The sequence below is a fragment of the Podarcis cretensis genome (genome assembly GCF_951804945.1).
Source record: "Podarcis cretensis genome assembly, chromosome: 1".
Classification (NCBI taxonomy): Eukaryota; Metazoa; Chordata; class Lepidosauria; order Squamata; family Lacertidae; genus Podarcis; species Podarcis cretensis.
In genome coordinates, this window is record NC_137170.1 from 50,240,729 (window position 1) to 50,260,911 (window position 20,183).

General features: G+C 38.9%; 1 protein-coding gene across 21 annotated transcripts in view; it reads right to left on the bottom strand.

The window, feature by feature from the left end:
* Positions 1 to 20,183, bottom strand: part of GPHN (gephyrin) — a 234,508-nt gene that overhangs the window by 20,570 nt on the left and 193,755 nt on the right. For 12 of the 21 annotated variants that reach the window (XM_079951134.1, XM_079951141.1, XM_079951136.1 and 9 more), the window contains 8 exons: positions 17,469 to 17,511; positions 12,808 to 12,945; positions 10,946 to 11,038; positions 10,268 to 10,323; positions 9,567 to 9,686; positions 7,160 to 7,218; positions 6,833 to 6,986; positions 5,095 to 5,216 (listed from right to left, as the gene is read on the bottom strand). In XM_079951134.1, coding sequence (XP_079807260.1) covers positions 5,095 to 5,216; positions 6,833 to 6,986; positions 7,160 to 7,218; positions 9,567 to 9,686; positions 10,268 to 10,323; positions 10,946 to 11,038; positions 12,808 to 12,945; positions 17,469 to 17,511 — 785 coding nt within the window. Of the gene's footprint in view, positions 1 to 5,094; positions 5,217 to 6,832; positions 6,987 to 7,159; positions 7,219 to 9,566; positions 9,687 to 10,267; positions 10,324 to 10,945; positions 11,039 to 12,777; positions 12,946 to 17,468; positions 17,512 to 20,183 lie in introns of all 21 variants that reach the window. The other 9 variants (XM_079951142.1, XM_079951123.1, XM_079951126.1 and 6 more) reach the window with 1 other exon arrangement.

Consider the following 20,183-nt stretch of genomic DNA (forward strand, 5'->3'; position numbering starts at 1 on the left):
ATTTTCTGTTTTCACATTCTGAAATAAGCACTTTCAACTGTTTGCTTCAAGCACTTGTTTCAGATACAAATGAAGTGCTTCATGTTAACCATCCTCCAAAATAATTTAATGCTTTGGATGTAATTACACTACACCATATAAAGAGGTCAAGTTTAGCAAAAAGACAAAATTAGTGTCCTGTGTCATGCTCTCAGAAGTCACTAAACAGCTGGAAACAGTGGCGACTTGTATTTCATGCAGATAACTTATTCAATATTGTATTTTGAATTTCCAAATGTCTAGAGACTGATATATTCATGATAAAAAAGAATAAACTAAAGGAGAATACAAGACTTTTACGTATTTTACTGCTAAAACTTATCCTTTTTTTATTTATAACCAGCACCTAACAGATTAGCTTAATGCAATAGCTGCTTGTCTCAATGTCAAAAGATTCCTTGCATGTGAGAATTTCAGGCTAGTGTGGAAACTGTACATTTCATAACAACTATTAAGCATGATCGACATGGAAACTGGGCCACTGTCTTAATACAGAGATTTATTTTTAATAGATTTTATTTTCAATAACAAAACATTCAAAATGGAGTTAATGATTTTAATGGCATAAATATACCAAGATGTGGTTGATATGGGATAATCTGATTTTGAAGATAAGGGATTCTACAATTGTGGACTCGTGGCCCAACCCAAAAGATGCTTACTCAAGAAGTGTGCTTAAGATCACAGCCTTAGAAACAATTGCTGATCTTCTTTAAAAAAATAAGGGTGATTTATAAAGAATCTTGTCTATGATAAATGTATTCAACTTTATGTGTGCCAACTTATTCACCAAACATATAAGAGAGATTTATAGTGATAGGCTGGGATGATGATGATGATGATGATGATGATGATGATAATAATAATAATAAAGTTTTATTGGTTATAAACTCTTAACATTCCAAGAGCTGCTTAAGGCCTGCCCCCCTAAGGAAGTTTCAAAAGATGTCACCATGTTCAATGCTATTTACTCCCAAGCCTTATAGACTTAAGGCTTATGGGTATAATACTTAGCACTCATTCAGCATATCTAAAAATAAGAGATAATTTTGTAGTGCTTGTATTGGTGAGACCTTTAGTTTGATACTAATTGTTTAAACTGTTTAATCTTAGGCAATGATAATCCTATTACAAATACAAATATAGATTTGTCAGAACATTCTGTTTATCTCACTGATGACAACTGTCATCATGTATCCAAGAGAGACACATGTTTAATTCCTATCTACCTTTCTGAAAGTCAGCCAATAAAGTGATTTAAAACCATATTATGAATAGTCCCTGGATGTCATTCCCCAAACCAGAAGTTTTCTTGAAACACTTGGAATATAACAAACAAACAAACAAACAAACAAATAACAATAGTCCCCCCCCCGCCCAAATATTTCCACAGTTGAAAGCTTAATGTGTAAGTGGGTCATTATGGAGACTGAATAATTAGTATAAATATAGTTAACTATCATGTGAAAAAATATCTGATGAGTCATCACCTGCCATAACTAATAAACAGGGTTTCTTTGAATTTCAGTATTAAGGAATACGTTGGAATGCCATATTTTATATTCAGTGACATGTCTAGACAGATTGTTCTTACATTAGTCATTATTGACTGAAAGCAGACCAAATAATCAGGAAAAACTCAAGCTGTGGAAACTATTGCATTTAAGAGCTCAGATGAGAACACACTTTCAAATGTAAACAATCAATAAACAAAGGTATACAATAATGACAGATTATGTTCAGGAGACACAAATCTATAATAAGTATTCAGAAATCCTTCTAGATTTTCAGATGCTCCCTGAGAAGTAACGTTGAAAATGGCATGTACTTTTTCAACTAAACATGCTGCAATGCAGGTCTGACTTTTCTGTAATGAAAGCTTACTTCAAAACAAATGAAATACAAGTAATTTTAAAAAATGCAACAACAAAAATTAATGAAGTAAATACAATCATGGGAAAAAGAAAGTACACCCTCTTTGAATTCTGTGGTTTTACATATGAAGATATAATAACAATCATTTGTTCCTTAGCAGGTCTTAAAATTAGGTAAATGCAACCTCAGATGAACAACAACACATGACATACTACACCGTGTCATGATTTATTTAACAGAAATAAAGCCAAATTGGAAATGCCATATGTGAAAAACTAAGTACACCTTATGATTCAATAGCTTGTTGAACTACCTTTAGCAGCAATAACTTGAAGTAATTGTTTTATGTAGGACTTTATCCGTCTCCCACATCGTTGTGGAGGAATTTTGGCCCACTCACCCTGAGATGTTTTTTTTCCTTTCCAATTTCTATGAACATTGAACTCCTGAGAAAATTGGCAACTGTCTTGAATGTTTTCCACTTTTGAATAATCTTTATCACTGTAGAATGATGGACTTAAAATTGGTTGGAGATGACCTTAGAACCCTTCCCAATTTCATGGACAGCAGCACTTGCTTCTCTAAGAGCATTGTGTTGTCATTTCCTTGGCATTGTGTTAAAACACATCTGAATGCGCCAGACCAGCAAACTGCTAAAATGTCAGCTTTTATAGAGATGGCCACACTTGCTGGTGATCAATTAAGCAAGGACATTTTATTAGCAACCCCTGCCTGCTACTTGGCCTCTTAATTCCCATGGAAACAGTAAGGGTGTACAGCCGTACCTTGGTTGATGAACAGAATCTGTTCCAGAAGTCCATTCAACTTCCAAAACATTCGCAAATCAAGGCGTGGCTTCTGATTGGCCCCAGATACAATGCGGACAGCTGAAACGGACGTTCGGGTTCAAAAGAACGTTCACAAACTGGAACACTCACTTCTGGGTTTCCAGCGTTCGGGAGCCAAAATGTTCGAGTCGCAAGGTGTTTGTCAACAAAGGTACGACTATACTTAGTTTTTCACACATGATTTATCTTGGTTTTATTTTTGTTATATAAAGCATGACACCCCAGACAGCATCTTAAAAAGCAGAGACATCACCTTGCCAACAAAGGTCTGTATAATTAAAGCTATGGTTTTCCCAGTAGTGATGTATGGAAGTGAGAGCTGGACCATAAAGAAGGCTGATCGCCGAAGAATTGATGCTTTTGAATTATGGTGCTGGAGGAGACTCTTGAGAGTCCCATGGACTGCAAGAAGATCAAACGCATCCATTCTTAAGGAAATCAGCCCTGAGTGCTCACTGGAAGGACAGATCATGAAGCTGAGGCTCCAATACTTTGGCCACCTCATGAGAAGAGAAGACTCCCTGGGAAAGACCCGGATGTTGGGAAAGATGGAGGGGCAGAAGGAGAAGGTGACGACAGAGGACGAGATGGTTGGACAGTGTTCTCGAAGCTACAAACATGAGTCTGACCAAACTGCAGGAGACAGTGCCTGGCGTGCTCTGGTCCATGGGGTCACGAAGAGTCAGACATGACTAAACAACAACAACAACAACAAAGCATGGCACGGTGTAGTATGTCATGTGTTGTTGTTCAGCTGAGGTTGCATTTGCTATTATGATTGCTATTATGTCCTGATATGTAAAACCACAGAATTCAAAGAGGGTGCACTTTCTTTTCCCCATGACTGTATATAAATGATTGGTCTGATTATAACTTGATGAATATTTACACCTGTTTACATTTTCTGTTTTCTACCTAGAATAGGCTTAGTGGTTATAGTGTGGGAGACCAAGGCTCAAACTCTCTCTCAGCCATGAAGCTGACTGACCTTGGGCTAGTCACTGTTCTTGGACTAACCTATTTCACAGAATTTGAGCATAAATGGGGAGGAGGAGAACTACATACCCCACCTTGAGATCCTAGGAGAAGGTGGGATATAAATGGAAGAACAAACAAATACATTTTTAAAACATTTCGCGTTTGATCTTGCCGTGACAGCAGCACTGCATCATCACACACACAAGCACCATATTCTTCATTGGTCTACCATCATATCGCCTTGCCATTTCTCTTGCCACTCAGCTCCCAGCTCTTGTCTAAACTCATCACCTTACACAGAAAACTTGACACAGATTTATGGGGTGTTTTCCGCCCCCCAGCCTATGCATCTGGTGGGGGACAGTTTTGCCAATCCCTAGGTATGCTTCTGGCTATGGCCATTCTCTAACATCCTTAGGACTTCAACTTTTTGGCCTTTTCTTACTCTTTCTTTCTTTCCTTCATCTTTTCTTTCTCCCTGTCTCATGAATTGTATTTATTTATTCACCACACATATATCTCACCTTTCATCCAAGGAGCTCAAGGTGGCATTCATGGTTCTCCCCCTTCTCATTTTATCCTCACAACAACCCTGTGGGATCGGTCAGGTCACCCATCTGACTTCATTGAAGATTTGAACCCTGCTGGTCTCCCCATGTCCTAGCTGGTATATCTATGAATCTGCTTCTCTTTCCCCATCCCTCAGTACATTTCTATGTGAATCTATCACACAATGACATTCTCTCTACTTTACTGATGATCATCTGCATATCCCTCCACAAATTTTTGCATCTCTCTCAAATGTGCCAGTGAATCTATGTCGTCCCAATCCACCCCATCCTTGGCTCTTAGATGTGCCTGTGCATGCATGCCCCCACCCACCTTACCGGTACCCCCCCCCCATCTCCTGAACCTTCCATCCCTTACAGGCTTGAACCTAACTTAGCATCCCAGTTCATTGAAGTCAACCACATTCCCGTTCACCATGTGGGAGAGGTGGGTGGCAATGTAGACCTTTGTCCCCTATGGCAAAATATGTAAGTCCAGCACTGGACCAATCACACACAGTGTGGGATTGTTGGTGAAAAATAGTGTTTTTTTAATCAATGGAAAGAACTTTCTGCTCTTGCTTAAAAAGAAATAAGTTTGGAAAACCCAGAGTGGTAAGAAAAAAAGTCTGAACCCACAAAAAGCTAAAGCTCCAAGTTGTTGAACTCCCTAGTCAGAGAGGAATGTATTTTTCTCTACAGGAAATCAATATTGCTTCCAAGGACAAAATACGACATTGTCAGATATTTTAAAATAACCACTGTATGGAAAATAAGTCAAAGAGTAATAAACATGTAGTACATACTTATCTCCCACAATCCCCAAGTTGATTGTTGGGTACCCATGTTCTTGAATTGTTGCTAGAAGAGTTGAACGATTACTGTCTCTAATCTTTCCTGGTAGTAGGTCATCTTCAGGATTCAATAGCTATAAAACCAGAATCAAAATACCTGAATATTCACCTTCACAGCGAATAAAACATAAAACAGATGTAGATGTTTTGATATTGGACTACTGCAACACGCTCTACATGGGGCTACCTTTGAAGGTGACCGGAAACTACAACTAATCCAGAACATGGCAGGTAGACTGGTGACTGGGAGTGGCCACTGAGACCATGTAACACTAAAAGACCTACATTGGCTCCCAGTATGTTTCCGAGCACAATTCAAAGTGTTGGTGCTGACCTTTAAAGCCCTAAATGGCCTTGTCCCAGTATACCTGAAGGAGCGTCTCCACCCCCATTGTTCAGCCTGAGGTCCAGCGCCAAGGGCCTTCTGGTGGTTCCCTCACTGCGAGAAGTGAAGTTACAGGGAACCAGGCAGAGGGCCTTCTTCGTAGTGGCGCCCCCCCCCCCCCGTGGAACGTCCTCCCATCAGATGTCAAATAAATAAATAACTATCAGACTTTTAGAAGACATCTGAAGACAGCCCTGTTTAGGGAAGCTTTTAATACTGGATGAATCATTGTATTTTAATATTCTTCTGGAAGCCACCTAGAGTGGCTGGGGAAACCCAGCCAGATGGGTGTGATATAAATAAATAATAATAATAATAATAATAATAATAATAATAATAATAATAATAATTATATTTGACTTTCTATTCAGATCATAAAATGATAGTAAATTTAGTCTGTAATATTCATTTTGTTGGGAAGTATGCTTTATGTATTCAGGATAAGGATTATGTTGCCAGTATCTCAAATGGAGCTGTTTGAAACCAAGTAACTATTTAGAAATATAATTAAATTACGGTACTTTGCTCGCAACAATAAAATTCTCTATCGCAGAATGTGCCCATTACTATTGGACTTATTGAACACTGTGTATGAATCAGCATTTGTGGTTTATTTCTTCCAAACAACCCATGGCAAGCTAATAACAAACTTTGTTTCTCTCTGCTCTGAACTATTCATTGAGTTGCTACCTTGTTAAGACCAAGATGTTGCTGGTAGTGAAACCAAGGAGAGGGAAGAGAAATCTTGGTAGTGGGGATGTGGGAAGAAGGGGGAAGTCTGAATCTTTTAATCACAAGTATTCTGTATGTTTGGTATAAACACTGCTTTGTATCAGGCCTTCTCCAAACCATGAACTGTATCACCCTTTCCCCATCCCCTTTGTCTCCTTCTACTTCAAATCTCTAGCACCCAACCTCTGCTTTTTGTTGGGAATTTCCACCTTTGACCATAGGTGTATAGCTGTAGCATTTCTTCTATTGAACACTGAATTACATCTCTTCCTGGTCAGCGTCGCTTTCTCAACCAATGTCCCACCTCTTTATTTTGCAATCCATGTAAGTTTATGTTTGGTTTTAAACATTTGGGTAATAGTGGTTAATTTTTTACTTTTGCATTAAGTGCATACATATAAAGTAAATATAGCACATTTACAGAATCTTCCTGTGAAATCAGGCATAAAAATAATAGTTTTTGGCAGAAAATCATCATTAACATTGGAAACAGTCCATAAAAAGGTGCTGGCAGCTTTAGTCAAAATACAACTGCCACGCTTGTAGAAGTTTGGTTAGCAGATTTTTCCTTACTTCATTCCCTGTGGACATTACTGCAACCACTGGAAACTTGTTAACTTCAACTTCTGTTACTCCAACAGTTGCTAGGAGACCTATCTCTGATGGACCCATATGGGTTCCCTTGGCCAGCACACATTCACCTCTTTTAATGTCATGTCCTATAGGTCTAGAAATGCATCAGAAAAGGAAAAAAAATGGATTCAAGTTATCTGACCAAACACCAAGTAGGGCTGATAAAACTTATAAAATTTCAAAAGCTATTTATGCTAGAAACATATTAAACTGCTATTTTAGTTTTCAAAAGCAGTATGCAGTTGTGAAAACATGTAATTCGCTGACCTGATATCTTGGCCTGGTCGAGCCTGCACCAGAATGCGCACCTCAAGTTCTTCAGTGCCCTGCAATAAAAAAAAAACAAGCTTTCTTCATATGTGTTAAAGTTAAATAAGGTACTGTCTCTTATCAGCCTTCATTGGGTATGAATGAAACTCAACATATCACATTTAAGCTCATATAATTCAAACATACAGGCAATGTCAGAGTTACGTGTGTCCAACTTATGCACGACTGCGACTGCACGCATCACAGCAACCCGTAAGTGGCCAGAAAAGGGTGTGGAACAGGAGTGGGGCAGGGGTGTAACAGGCTTATGCACCGTCACACCCAGTGACCCAGAATGCGACTCGCATGTAAACTGGGGGGTTGCCTGTATTGTTTTAAAAACGTGTTCTAGAGAATGTTAAAATCCTACTGTAGTTTGGAGTCTATTGTGCTGGAAAAAGTGATTAATTTCCCATTGTGCCTTCTTCATTTGATTCAGAATATTAAGAAGAGCTGGGGTGTATTGAAACGGCATTTCTGTGCCTCTGGCTTCTGTCACAGTGTCCCATTGCACCAGAATCAGTTTCGTCATGCTGGCCACATGACCCAGAAAGCTGTCTGTGGACAAATGCCGGCTCACTCGGCCTGAAGCGAGATGAGTGCCACAACCCCATAGTTGCCTTTGACTGGATTTAACTGTCCAGGGGTCCTTTACCTTTACTTATTGAAACTAATATTGAAACTAATAACAGTTTACATGCCAGCTCAGTAATCATGAAACATAAAGGAAAAAGCTTAATTGGTACACACCAAAGGGTAGTTTTGCATTGACATCACAGGGTCATCAGGTGGAGCTCTTGCTCCACCTGTTGGACAACGGTAGGATAAAACTCTTGGGAAGTCGGCAGCTCCCATTTCAGTTTTGTGGATTATCCAAGCCTGAACAGCCATCGAGGTCACGCACATACATTAAAGGAAACAACCTAGCTGCCTATTTCCCTAACTCTAATTTACTAGAATTTAAGAAGAGCTGCTGCCAACTGGGCTGTAAAAACATCAAAACATCATGTTGCAGTCCATACTAAGGTGTGGACCCTATGCAGTCAATGTAAAAATATCCTTCAGGTACCCATTGTACATTTCCCCACTGACATCATAGTTTCATTGTGTGGGATATACAAAAGCTTTCCCAATTATGGTAGGTCCTAACTGCAACAATATGCGCCAATACTGTGGGAGGGCCTGCTGCTTCTGATTAGGTGAAAACATCAATTTTATAGTGCCTTATAAATGTGCTGGAAGCTCAGGTATCCATCCTGCATACCCCTGCAAGGGTAAAGAAGGCCACTGAGGCAGCTCCTTCCCCAGCAGAGTGAACTGCCATTGCTATGCAGGCACGTATCCATCTGGACAATGCAGATGGCATTGTTTTCTTGCCCAGTATAGGGGTGGGATTAAAGGAGCAAAATGTGTCTCCATTTATCTGAAGTCCTTAGTTCTGAAACTGAAATGGGAGCTGCCTAGTTTTTCTTCTGTCTTCATCTGCCAGATGGAACTAGAGCCCAGCCTGATGACCCTATGATGTTAGTGGGAAAATGGATGTGTGGGGAAGGATATACCTTTCCTTCGCCTAGTGATAAACTGACAGACGGGTTGAGAACCAATTAGCTTTAAAAAATAATAATAATAAAAATACTCTTACTACAATGGTACCTCGGGTTAAGAACTTAATTCGTTCTGGATTTCCGTTCTTAACCTGAAACTGTTCTTAACCTGAGGCACCACTTTAGCTAATGGGGCCTCCCACTCCCGCCGCCGTGCAATTTCTGTTCTCATCCTGAAGCAAAGTTCTTAACCCAAGGTGCTATTTCTGGGTTAGCGGAGTCTGTAAGCTGAAACGTCTGTAACCTGAAGTGTCTGTAACCCAAGGTACCACTGTAATTGATTAATAAATCATTTAAAACACATCTACATGTGGTAAAATCTGTGAACTGCCCTGAGACCCCCAGGTATAGGGTGGTATATAAATTCAAACAACAACAACAACAACAATGGGTAGATTTTTAAGGATTCTGGAGGGATCTCTTAAGCATGCAATCGCTAAAGCTTTAAATAGCACTTTTGAGACCTATGTAATATAGGATAAATGAAATGCCTCAGTCCCCTGTCTTCCAGTAGTCCCTCATCCTGCTCTCATGAGTCCTAGTCATTACCTGCCTCAATCCAATCAAGGCAAAATTAATGATAAAAATTCAATGCAAACAAAAGCAAGAACAGAGATTGCAAAATTGCACAAACTATTATTTGTTTCAAATGTGTATTTCTATGTATAGCCACACTTATTTGATTACGGACTGCTGAGTGATTCTCTGGAGTCATGCTGCTGTATGCAGCAGGAACAAGGATTTTTAACGTTCTCACTCACATCATCTGATTCCCTGATGAGTTCTGTGTCTTCCACCTGCACCACAGCGTCAGCACCACAGGGTATTGGAGCACCAGTTGTAACTCTCATTACCTGACCAGGCATTACAGTTTGAGTTGGCTGAAAAATAACAGGGAATGTAATTTTAATTTTTTAAAGGAACAAGAGGTCCCAAGAGGAACTAAATTATGCAGAAATAACTTGGAATGAAAAAAAGTCTATTAGTGACATATTTTCTTATCAAATTTTGATTAGCTCTATTCACATAAAGACCATTAAAGCAAACTGCATATATAAAAACAATTTAAAAATCATATTTATATAAAACAGTTTAAAGCAACAGCAGCACATACATAAAATCAATAGAGACCTGCTTTTGACATGGTATGGAATGGACCTGCTGATCGGATGGTATCTGTGGGATACCTTCTCTATAACACAGTGAGCTTGTAGGGTGTATGGCACTCTTTTAGGTATCCTGGACCCAAGCTTTATAGAGCTGTGTATACCAGTATTAGCCCCTTCAGCCTAGCATGGTAACTAATTGGCAGCTAGTGGCTGACATGCTCTACAAACTAGGCTGTCTATAGAATCATCACAAATTATACTTTCTTTTTAAAAGCAGTGAAATGTGTACATCATATCATACTAGGGGAAAAACACTTTATTAATAAAGGAAAATTAAAATATAGTGCACTCACTTGTTCACCAGCTTGGGATTCCCCAATGATGAAACGATCCCCAGGTCCATCAGCAGCTGTTAACAATACAGCAAGAAGATAATTACAATTGTTGCTTAAACAGACATTAATAGGATTATTACTATTGTTCTTTACTTCATAACTCTTCCTCCAACTCCAAATCCACTTGGCAATTATGATTGCTATAGATTTTTATTTTTTTTTAAGTGAAGAGTTTATCAAGTTGTTCCACATCTCTCCCCCTGTTTTTATTACTGATGCACACCAAGCAGGACTCCTTTTCCATTATAAGATTCTGGATTATCCAAGATTTATTGGTGTTGAACAACAGCACTAGCAGTTGAGAGGGCTGACTGTGTATCCCACATTCTGTTGGCTGGAAAAAGGTCAGAAGAGGGGACAGCTCTCAGATATCTCTCCCTTCTCCTTCATGTTCCTTCACCCTGGGTGCTAATTAAAAAAGCCCCCAAAGAACAATATTGAGTAGAACACAGCTCAATGTTTCAAATAAAGTTACTTTTAAAGGTATGCATGAAAAACATGTAAAGACTATTTGTGTTTGTTCTGTAACTAACCTGAATCAATTTCATAAAGGGCACCACTGAACATGTAAAGCAATCTAGTGTAAAGCTGAACTCTCAAAAACATTATTTCAGGGTCAAAACCATGAGTATTTACCTCTGACAGCATAGCCGTCTTTTACTGAAGCTGGGAAGGGTGGTAGGTTGTCTTTTGCATAAACATCTTGGGCAAGGACTCTGCCCATTCCATCTAATATGAGAGAGGCAAAATCTTTGTTAGCAAACATTGACTGCAAAACAGTTCCAATGACAAACTAAGTTCATATGAGCACAATATTGCTAATACTGCTACTGCGTGGTCCTCCAGATATTGTTGGACTCCAAGTGTCCTCAGCCCCAGCCAGCATGGCCGATGATTAGGGATGATTGGAGTTGTGGTCCAGTAACATCTGGAGGGCCACAGTTTCCTGGCATAAAAGCAGCTTTCAATTTATGTCAATGATAATTAGTGACTAGAGAAATTCAGTCTGGAACAGAGGTAAAAGATTAGATTCAGCCAGCCATCAATTTACATTACAATTAATATGGAGATAGTGAGAGCAAGGACAGATAACAGAAGAGTAAATACGTCAACCTCTTATTTACTTATCCATCCTTTGTTCAAGGAGTGCAAGAGGGTGAACAAACCTCCCCAACTGTATTCTATCCTCAGAAAGCTATGAATTGCCGGGGGGGGGGGCCTTATTCAGAAAAGAGAATACTGTATACCACATGCTATTCTTAGCTGTGAGCAGAACAGCAGCATTCATGATGAGCATTTCCCCCCTAGTTTATATCCTAACTGCTGCCACCTTCTCAAACACCTTGCCCAAAAATGGTTTACTGGTGCCTGGGAGGTAGTTAGCACAGACTTTTTTTGTGACGGGCTGCACCACTATGTCCTTCAAGGCAGTGGTGTACACATCATCATGTAATAAAGTTGTCACCAACCCCTCGATTCACCCAGTCAACCCTCCACAGCTGACACAAACCAGCCAGGATTGATGTGGGTCAACACAGCATGTAGTAGGCCGCAGAGCTACAAGTGTCTTGTCTACATCTTCAGCATCAATAACTGAAACTAACAGAAGAAAATTGTATATGATGGTATATCAGACACCTCAACAGACGTGTGTCATTCAAGTCCACATGAAGACAGGTGATTTCTTCCCTTCAAAAATCCCTGCAAATTTCACACAGTAGGTCTCTGAAGGCTCAAATACTGGGTTAACCATGGCAGATGAAAGTAACCTTGTATTACTTGGAAAAGTTCTGTCGGATGGGTACTTGAGGATGCAATGGAAGTGGCAAAATAGGCCTTTTTGCTATAGTTTAAGGCCTTATAACAATTGTGGTTCACTTCTGCTACATGTCACTAATTTGCTTCTGACTGGGGCTATCCACACACAACAGTATCATATAGTTACAATGAAATATGTACATTTTTATTAGCCAGTATTTCTGATATTTTCATACTTTTGTCATCATGATATTAATCTCTACTTGAGATTCAAGAGACTAAACAGTGAAGCAGGGTTCCCATGACCAAACTGCAGCAATTCTAAGCTGTAGGCAAACCATTCTCTCAAATTCAGCCCCCTCATATGCAAAATGGGGATAGTAACACATCCACTCCAACTAAATAATTGTTGTAAAGATTACCAAGACAGGGGTCTGCTTTGCAGGTAATGCAGCTAAGCCATGATTTATTAGACCATGGTTTACTAAATTTTCTAAACCCTGTCCTATAGCTTAAACATTATTTATTAACCATGAACAAATCACAAAAAGCCATGATTTGTTTCGTTGGTTAACCTTGGGTTATGTTACCAATGGATTAGTGTGATGTGAGAACTTGGCTCTTGTATATAAAATGTGCCGAACCCTAAAGAGCTATGCACTACACAAAAAGCAAGTAAATAAAAATTCAACAATGCTCCCCTTCCTTACTTTCTGGATGTTTGAGGTTATATGAAATACCTCGATAATTTATTATTTCTGTTCCAAGCACTGGGGTCATCTCCAGCACTGTGATGAAGGCTTTGTCCATAGATGTTAATGGAAATGGAGACATACGGTGTCTTCTTGCCACCTTTGTAATGTCTACAGCACTATGACCTGCAGAAGATGAAGATGTATGTTAGGGGGAAAAGAAACATGGTATTTTCTCAGGAAGGTAACACTGTGATATAAACATTTTGCTGCCCCTTAACAGTTGCTTGCCAACAATGCAGTCATACCTTGGATCCTGAATGCTGCAAACCCGGAAGTGAGTGTTCTGGTTTGCAAACGTTCTTTGGAACCCGAACGTCTGATGTGGCTTCTGTGGCTTCTGATTGGCTGCTGGAGCTTACCGCAGTCAATCAGAAGCCACGCTTTGGATTCCAAACGTTCTGGAAGTCTAACAGATTCCGCTCAACTTCCAAGGTACGACTGTACAGCATACAGTACTCTCACATAGGGCCTAAATGTGCAGAGTGTGGAGCCCAGCCTTAAGGCTGTATCTTTCCCAACAACTGCCAGGTTGTACATGGTTGAAAGGAAAGCACAACATGCAATCTCCTGTTCACGAGTCGGGGTTCCGCAAGATTGGGAAACTTAATTGTGATTGTGTCCCAATCACTATGAGTCCCTAACCTGTGAGCAGGAGTTCATGTGTTGAGCTTCCATTTTACAAAACTCTGTACCACATGGGCTGTTGAGGGTGGGGAAAGCAATGTGAGGGTAGGGCTAAAAGCATGGCCCTGCTCCTGCTCTACACTTATGTCCTAAGCATGAGCAACATTTGAATAGGAATAAATTCTTGACTACATCCAGTTGTGAAATGAAAACATCATTTAAAAGTGCACATCAGTTTAGATCTGTTGATTTATAAAGTACCACACTAAAAAAACCCAACCCAGACACAACTGGGAATACAGCATTTAATCAGCAGAACTGGTAATGTTAAACAGTGTTAAAGTGACTATTCTATTGAAGAATCCATTAGACATTTTATTGACCACCAAAGTGTGTTTAAGAGACAAATGAGTTAGAACACTTACATTGCTTATCTCCTAAAAGTTCTCTTAATATTTTACAGAACTGAGACAGATATCTCCAAGAACTCTCCCATGCTCACATACAATGAAATGCCATATTCTGAAGTGCTAATATGCAGGTGACATTAAATAAGCATTTCCACCTCAAAGACAAATTACACTAAGTCACTTTATTATCTAGAAAATCAGAAGCTGTTGGAAGCAAAATTGTTGTTAATTTGGGAGAGTCATTTTGAATCAATACTATGTCATGTTTCTCTAAACATGCAATTAACATTATCTTGTCATTTCATTTTTATGATAGTGCTTGTTATGATTGGCTTTTTATTCAGCTCTTCCTATGACTTAAGCAATATTTCTGTGGCAAATCATGCCAATTGTTGGAGACTTAATTAAGGTTAGAGGAAAAAGGCTCTAATTTTCTAAGGTTTTCTGTTACTCAAGCTGGCATCTTGCTTCAGGTTCAGGTTTATTGATTGTGTTAATAATGCAAGGGCAAAACAGCCTTTATGTGATATTAAGTTTAGCATACTTCAGATTAATGGCAAACACCCTTCAATGGATGCTGATTTGTGGACATTACTTTCACAAAATGCAACAAAAGGATCAATCACGATATTAAAATTATTTCTCATGAAATTCAAAACTACTGTCACGCTTGCAAAATATTTACTTGAAGAATAAAAGAAGAGCCCTGAAAGCTTATGAGCATCTAGCTGCAGCAAGTGCCAAGGAAGACAGGGTCTCTGTGATATATTCCCTACTGATACAATCCCAGTTCTCTTCACTTACTACTATGAAATTAATATGGGAGATAGACCCTATAGGCCAACTGAATGATTCTCAGTGGATTAAGATCTGGTCCACCTGCCCTTTTAGGTCTGTGTCTGCTAACATTAGAGATAATTTTTTAAAGGTGGTCCACTGTTGGTTTTTAACCCTGGTTCAACTAGCTCATATTGCAAGATCTGGTTCCCTCCTATGCTGGTGGGATTGTAAGGTATGAGGAACATATTGGCATACGTGGTGGGGATGTAACTATGTACACAAATTCTGGAAGCCAGTTGTAACAAAGATTGGTATTATTGTCACCAAACAAGTCATCTTAGACACTAAGCTATGCCTCTTATCAAATTTTGATAGTTCTAATGCTGACCTTGATTCTCAACAATTAATTTTAAATCTGTTGGTTGCCACTCATCTAGTGATCTCTCCAGGGTGGAAGGATGCATCTTCTCATTCTATGGATCCATGGTTTAAAAAAGTCACGATAAACTGACTCATAAAATACACGCCACCAACTTTGCTTCTGCTTGACCAAACAATCTTGTGGTTGGCACATTCCCACTAAATAGGAGTTTAATTGGTAACATTCACGAATATTTGTATGTTTGTTACAAATATGAACCTTGTATTCCACCATGGAATATATTTTAAGTCACTCATTCTTTTTTAAGCTTTCTATGATTATTATTTTATTATCTTGCAATTTTATTCTGTTTTTAATTAAAAGACGAAAAATAAAATAAAATGTTATAAGAAGACCAAAGCCTGAATTTATTTGGTTTTCCTTCTGTGCGTAGTTGAAAACACTCATGGAAATTAACTCTCCAAATAATATCTGATTCCTGTAATTTGCCATCTTTCAAGGAGTGATTCATTATTAACCAACCTCAAGAGACTGAAAAGTCGGAAAGGAAAAAAATCAGGAAGATCAACATGAAGAGACAGCTTCAGATTTTATTTTAAAACACTGTATAATTTTTTATACTGTATGGTTGTTGTCAAGGGGAACATCGGTTACAAGTTTCTTCAGCCTCGTGGGATTCCATGCTGCATATACTAACAGATTTAAGTTAACTTCTAAAAGTAACTCATATTCTTCAAAGCAATATGTATGCTGAAGAGGAATGGGGAAACCCCAGAACAGGTTTAGGAGTGGAAGGAAGGAGAGGGTGGAAAGTGCTGTTGTCCAAGTGGAAGTCATTCTGTGTGCAGATACAGCTACTTAGTACTACATTGAATACAACCCTTTGCCCACTTTTCCAAAGGAATTGCTCTGCTCAATCAATGGATGGAAAGCAATGCCAAATTGTTGTTTATATAGCTCCCCCTTTCTCCTTTCTTGGGTTGGGATTAACTGAAAAACTGCAATAAAATATTTTTTCAAAATACCCTCCCAAAGCATTTTTAGATGTACACACATGTACGCACATGAGTGAGCATGCACACACTGTTTTGCATTTATCTGCAAAGATCCCTTCATAGTAATATTTCTGGCTACACATTTGCCCATGTTACTGTATGGTCAAGCATGAAGCATACTTCCATCTCTGTCTGTGCTTAGCTGGTGCACAATTCTGAGCCAGGCAGAGAAATGGAAAGAAGGGCTGCAGCCTTAAGACTGCTCTCCCCATAGTCTTTTCCTCACATTCTCAATTTCTAGACTGGTGAAAGATACTAGCTGGATCTCGATGTAATAATAAATTATGGTTTATTATTAAATGAAGAAGTCTTGGGCCTGTCAACTCCCTCCCCCACTCTTCAACTAGGCTATTAGGAGATTGGAAACTTTCACTTTGATTTGTAATTAACCACACAGTTTAGCATTATGTCTGAATAAATAGTGGCTGATCTTAAAAACTGTTTGTGAAACAAGCCAACTTCCAATTATGGTTTATGAACCTGACTTGTTTCAATAAATCATAGTTAAGATTAACCACAGTCCAGGTTCAGGCATAACAGTAACTTGTGCTTAACTGAAAACAGATGTGAAAGCTTCTCATCACCTCATGGAGGATGGGTATGGTAGTAGTTAAGGCTTGTGCAAGTAACAATAAACCATCATTTACCTTTATGTCCCAATGATGTTAATAGGACCCTGACATTTTGGACGGTATTGAACTAACTCTCTGCACATGGAATAAGGCCCACTAGTGCAATGGGACGTCCCCTGTTTCCTCTCTCTGTAAATCTGCTCTAGAGGGCTGAAGCAGAACGGATTTAGCGAGAACGTGTGGGGAGGAAGGGGAAGGGTCTCATGGGTCAAGGGGTTTTGCTTATACTAGTCATAGGAAGACTTTAAAAGTGTTCAGGGCATGTGTCTATTCATGACTGCTGGCAGGGCCGGATTAAGACCTTTAGGTGCCCTAAGCACCTAAAAGATTTTGGTGCCCCCATATACATCTAATTCAAAATATAACCAATAATAAACCGTAAAATAAAGAAATATTTTTTAAAATGAAATAAAAGCTACAGTAAGATGGAAAATAATGTTTATTTTTTCTGTATTTGTATAATGTTTATTTTTGTTCAGCTATACTATATTTTCCACGGTAAATCCGGCAATGAAACATTTCTGTGATGTCCCTTCCCTCCCCTCCAGTTCTGACCACTGGAAATGTTATTTAACCACATGCATAACCTATGCATATTCTGCAGCCACGGAAGGCCTAAAAGGTTGCTTTAAAATAAACTTGAGTATCTCAGTTCTGCATTATATTATCTATTCTCATTGTGATTGCAAAGAATCTTAGAATATGTGCAGCTTACACTATGAATTGCCATTTACTAATAAACATTCAAGTATGCAATACTTACTGGCTCTGAGGATATTCTCCTTACTGCTGCACCTGGATTGGACCTGTAGAGACAAGCACAGAACTGGTGAGGCAGAACAAACAGGCACAAGTCACCATAGAAATTTAATGGGCAAGCTCCTGGGACCTGGAGATAGAGGCTTTACTCTCTTTTTTGCACTTTACCATTTATATCTGTTACATGATACATACTTAATACAATTATTGGTTGACAGTTTTAATCATACATAGGCATTAAAAATAAACCAACCTATAATAGAACAAACTTTGGTTAAATAAGTAAGAATAATATTTCAAGATGTATATTTAACTTTAATGACAGATTTAAATTCAAGCTTCATTACAAATTGTGATAGAAAGGTGCCTAGTTCCAATTCTTGCATTTTACTCCAAATCACACAAATACAGTATTTAGGTGAATCTAATGCGCACCTGTTTTCAAAACCTTGAAACCAAAAATCTGCTATGTCAGCGGTGTTTTTCAAGCTTGCAATCAAATATAATGTGCCATCACATCTAATGCGCACCCTAATTTTCAGGACGTAATTTGGCCCAAAAAATGTGCATTACATTTGAGTAAGGACGCGGGTGGCGCTGTGGGTAAAACCCAGTGCCTAGGACTTGCCGATTGCATGGTCGGCGGTTCGAATCCCTGCGGTGGGGTGAGCTCCCGTCTTTCGGTCCCAGCTCCTGCCCACCTAGCAGTTCGAAAGCACCCCTAAGTGCAAGTAGATAAATAGGTACCGCTTTATAGCGGGAAGGTAAACGGCGTTTCCGTGTGCTGCGCTGGTGCTGGCTCGCCAGAGCAGCTTCGTCACGCTGGCCACGTGACCTGGAAGTGTCTGCGGACAGCGCTGGCTCCCGGCCTATAGAGTGAGATGAGTGCACAACCCTAGAGTCTGGCAAGACTGGCCCGTACGGGCAGGGGTACCTTTACCTTTTTTTACGTTTGAGTAAATCTGGTAGTACAAAAATATTAACATATTATTGAAGATTCTTGAAGCTTATTTTAATCAATTATCTAGGATATAAAAATAAGATAATATGAGAAGAAATTGTTGGGTTTTGGTAACTTTTTACAACTTAATTTCACAAGTGTATCAATTATTTTTCCTAAGAATATGAATAATACTGAGGTGTTTAAAACTACTTTGAAGAGATACTTCTGTTGTACCTTGGATTCTGAACACCCTGCAAGTCGAACGTTTTGGCTCCTGAACACCGCAACCCCGGAAGTGACTGTTCTGGTTTGCGAACTATTTTTGGAAGCCGAATGTCCGATGGGGCTTCTGTGGCTTCCAATTGACTGCAGGAGCTTCCTGCAGCCAATCATTAGCTGTGCTTTGGTTTCCGAACATTTTGGAACTCAAATGGATTTCTGGAATGGATTCCATTCAACTTCCAAGGTACGACTGTATTATCCATCTGCTTTGGTGGTGGTCTTTTACATTTAAAATACCAGCGTAAACACTGCTCCTACTTAGTCTATAATATGATTTGCCATTAGGGACTTTTGGACAACTAGGCAGAATGTATTACAGTACTGTATATAGAATCTATATGAAACAAGCACCTTGTTTTGATCTTTCATTTACTAGACTGGCCTGGGTATATTGCTAAATCATAGTTTAGCAAAATGTGTACAAACCGCTGCAAGCCTCAGGCTTGTACACCCTTCTCCTCTCCTTTGCACTTCTAAGCTAACCAGAACACCATTACCATAACACTGAGAACTCTGGTTAATTTTAACTATGGTTTAAACAAATCAGGATGAATTAATATATTACAAAACTGAGTTTGAAAATAGAGGGGAATAATGTGAAAGCAGATCTCTTCTGGAGTGTCAAAAGTGTGATGGAGAAGTATGCAAGCCCAAGGCTTCCCACAGCTCATGCTTGTAATGCTAAAACCATGGTTTGGTGTTATATATAAACTGGCCCATACACTGTTGAATTTACACAAGTGCTCTGGAAATATTTGGAATAGCTGCTCAGAAGACCAATGCTTTGGGAGTGAGCAGATAATGCATGGATACCAGTGCATGAATATATTTTAGCAACCACTAAAAACATTTGGATCACCATTTGAAAGCATTCCTTTTGCGCAATTCTAATGAAATTGTTTATGATATACTAGTAATCTCAACAATATTTATAATCTCAACTATTACAGATGTAATTTTCTTAAATCTGTGAATGACAGGACAGGACAAATATTTTTATTCTTGTTAACTGTTCAATAATGCATCAAGGAGGGAAAGAATGTAAGTTAGATTTAAGTACTGTGTGAACAATGACATACTTACTGGATTTCCCTTCCAGGGCCAAACAATAAAATATTTACAAACATAAGACACACCACCCGTCTCATTTCAATGGAGAGTGTCAAAGGATATGTGAATTTGTTGGTGCACACAGAGAAGTAACCACCCTAGAATTCACACATATAAGAGATCTGTGCAGGCATTTGTGCACATACTGATCTCTGAATCTGGGAGTAGAACTTTCTTATGTTCTTCTAAAGACTCAATGGGTCTTCAAAAATATTTGGTACTTCTGAAGGAGGAAGAAAGGAAAAAGAACATCTTAAAATTCAGATTCCAGATTGCATTTGTAGATTTACCTGTAAATGAAGCACATTTAATATTTAGATTACTAAGAGGAAAAAGCAGGAGGACTGTATCATTGTTCCTGCAATTCTTTTTGAGTAAATGGAC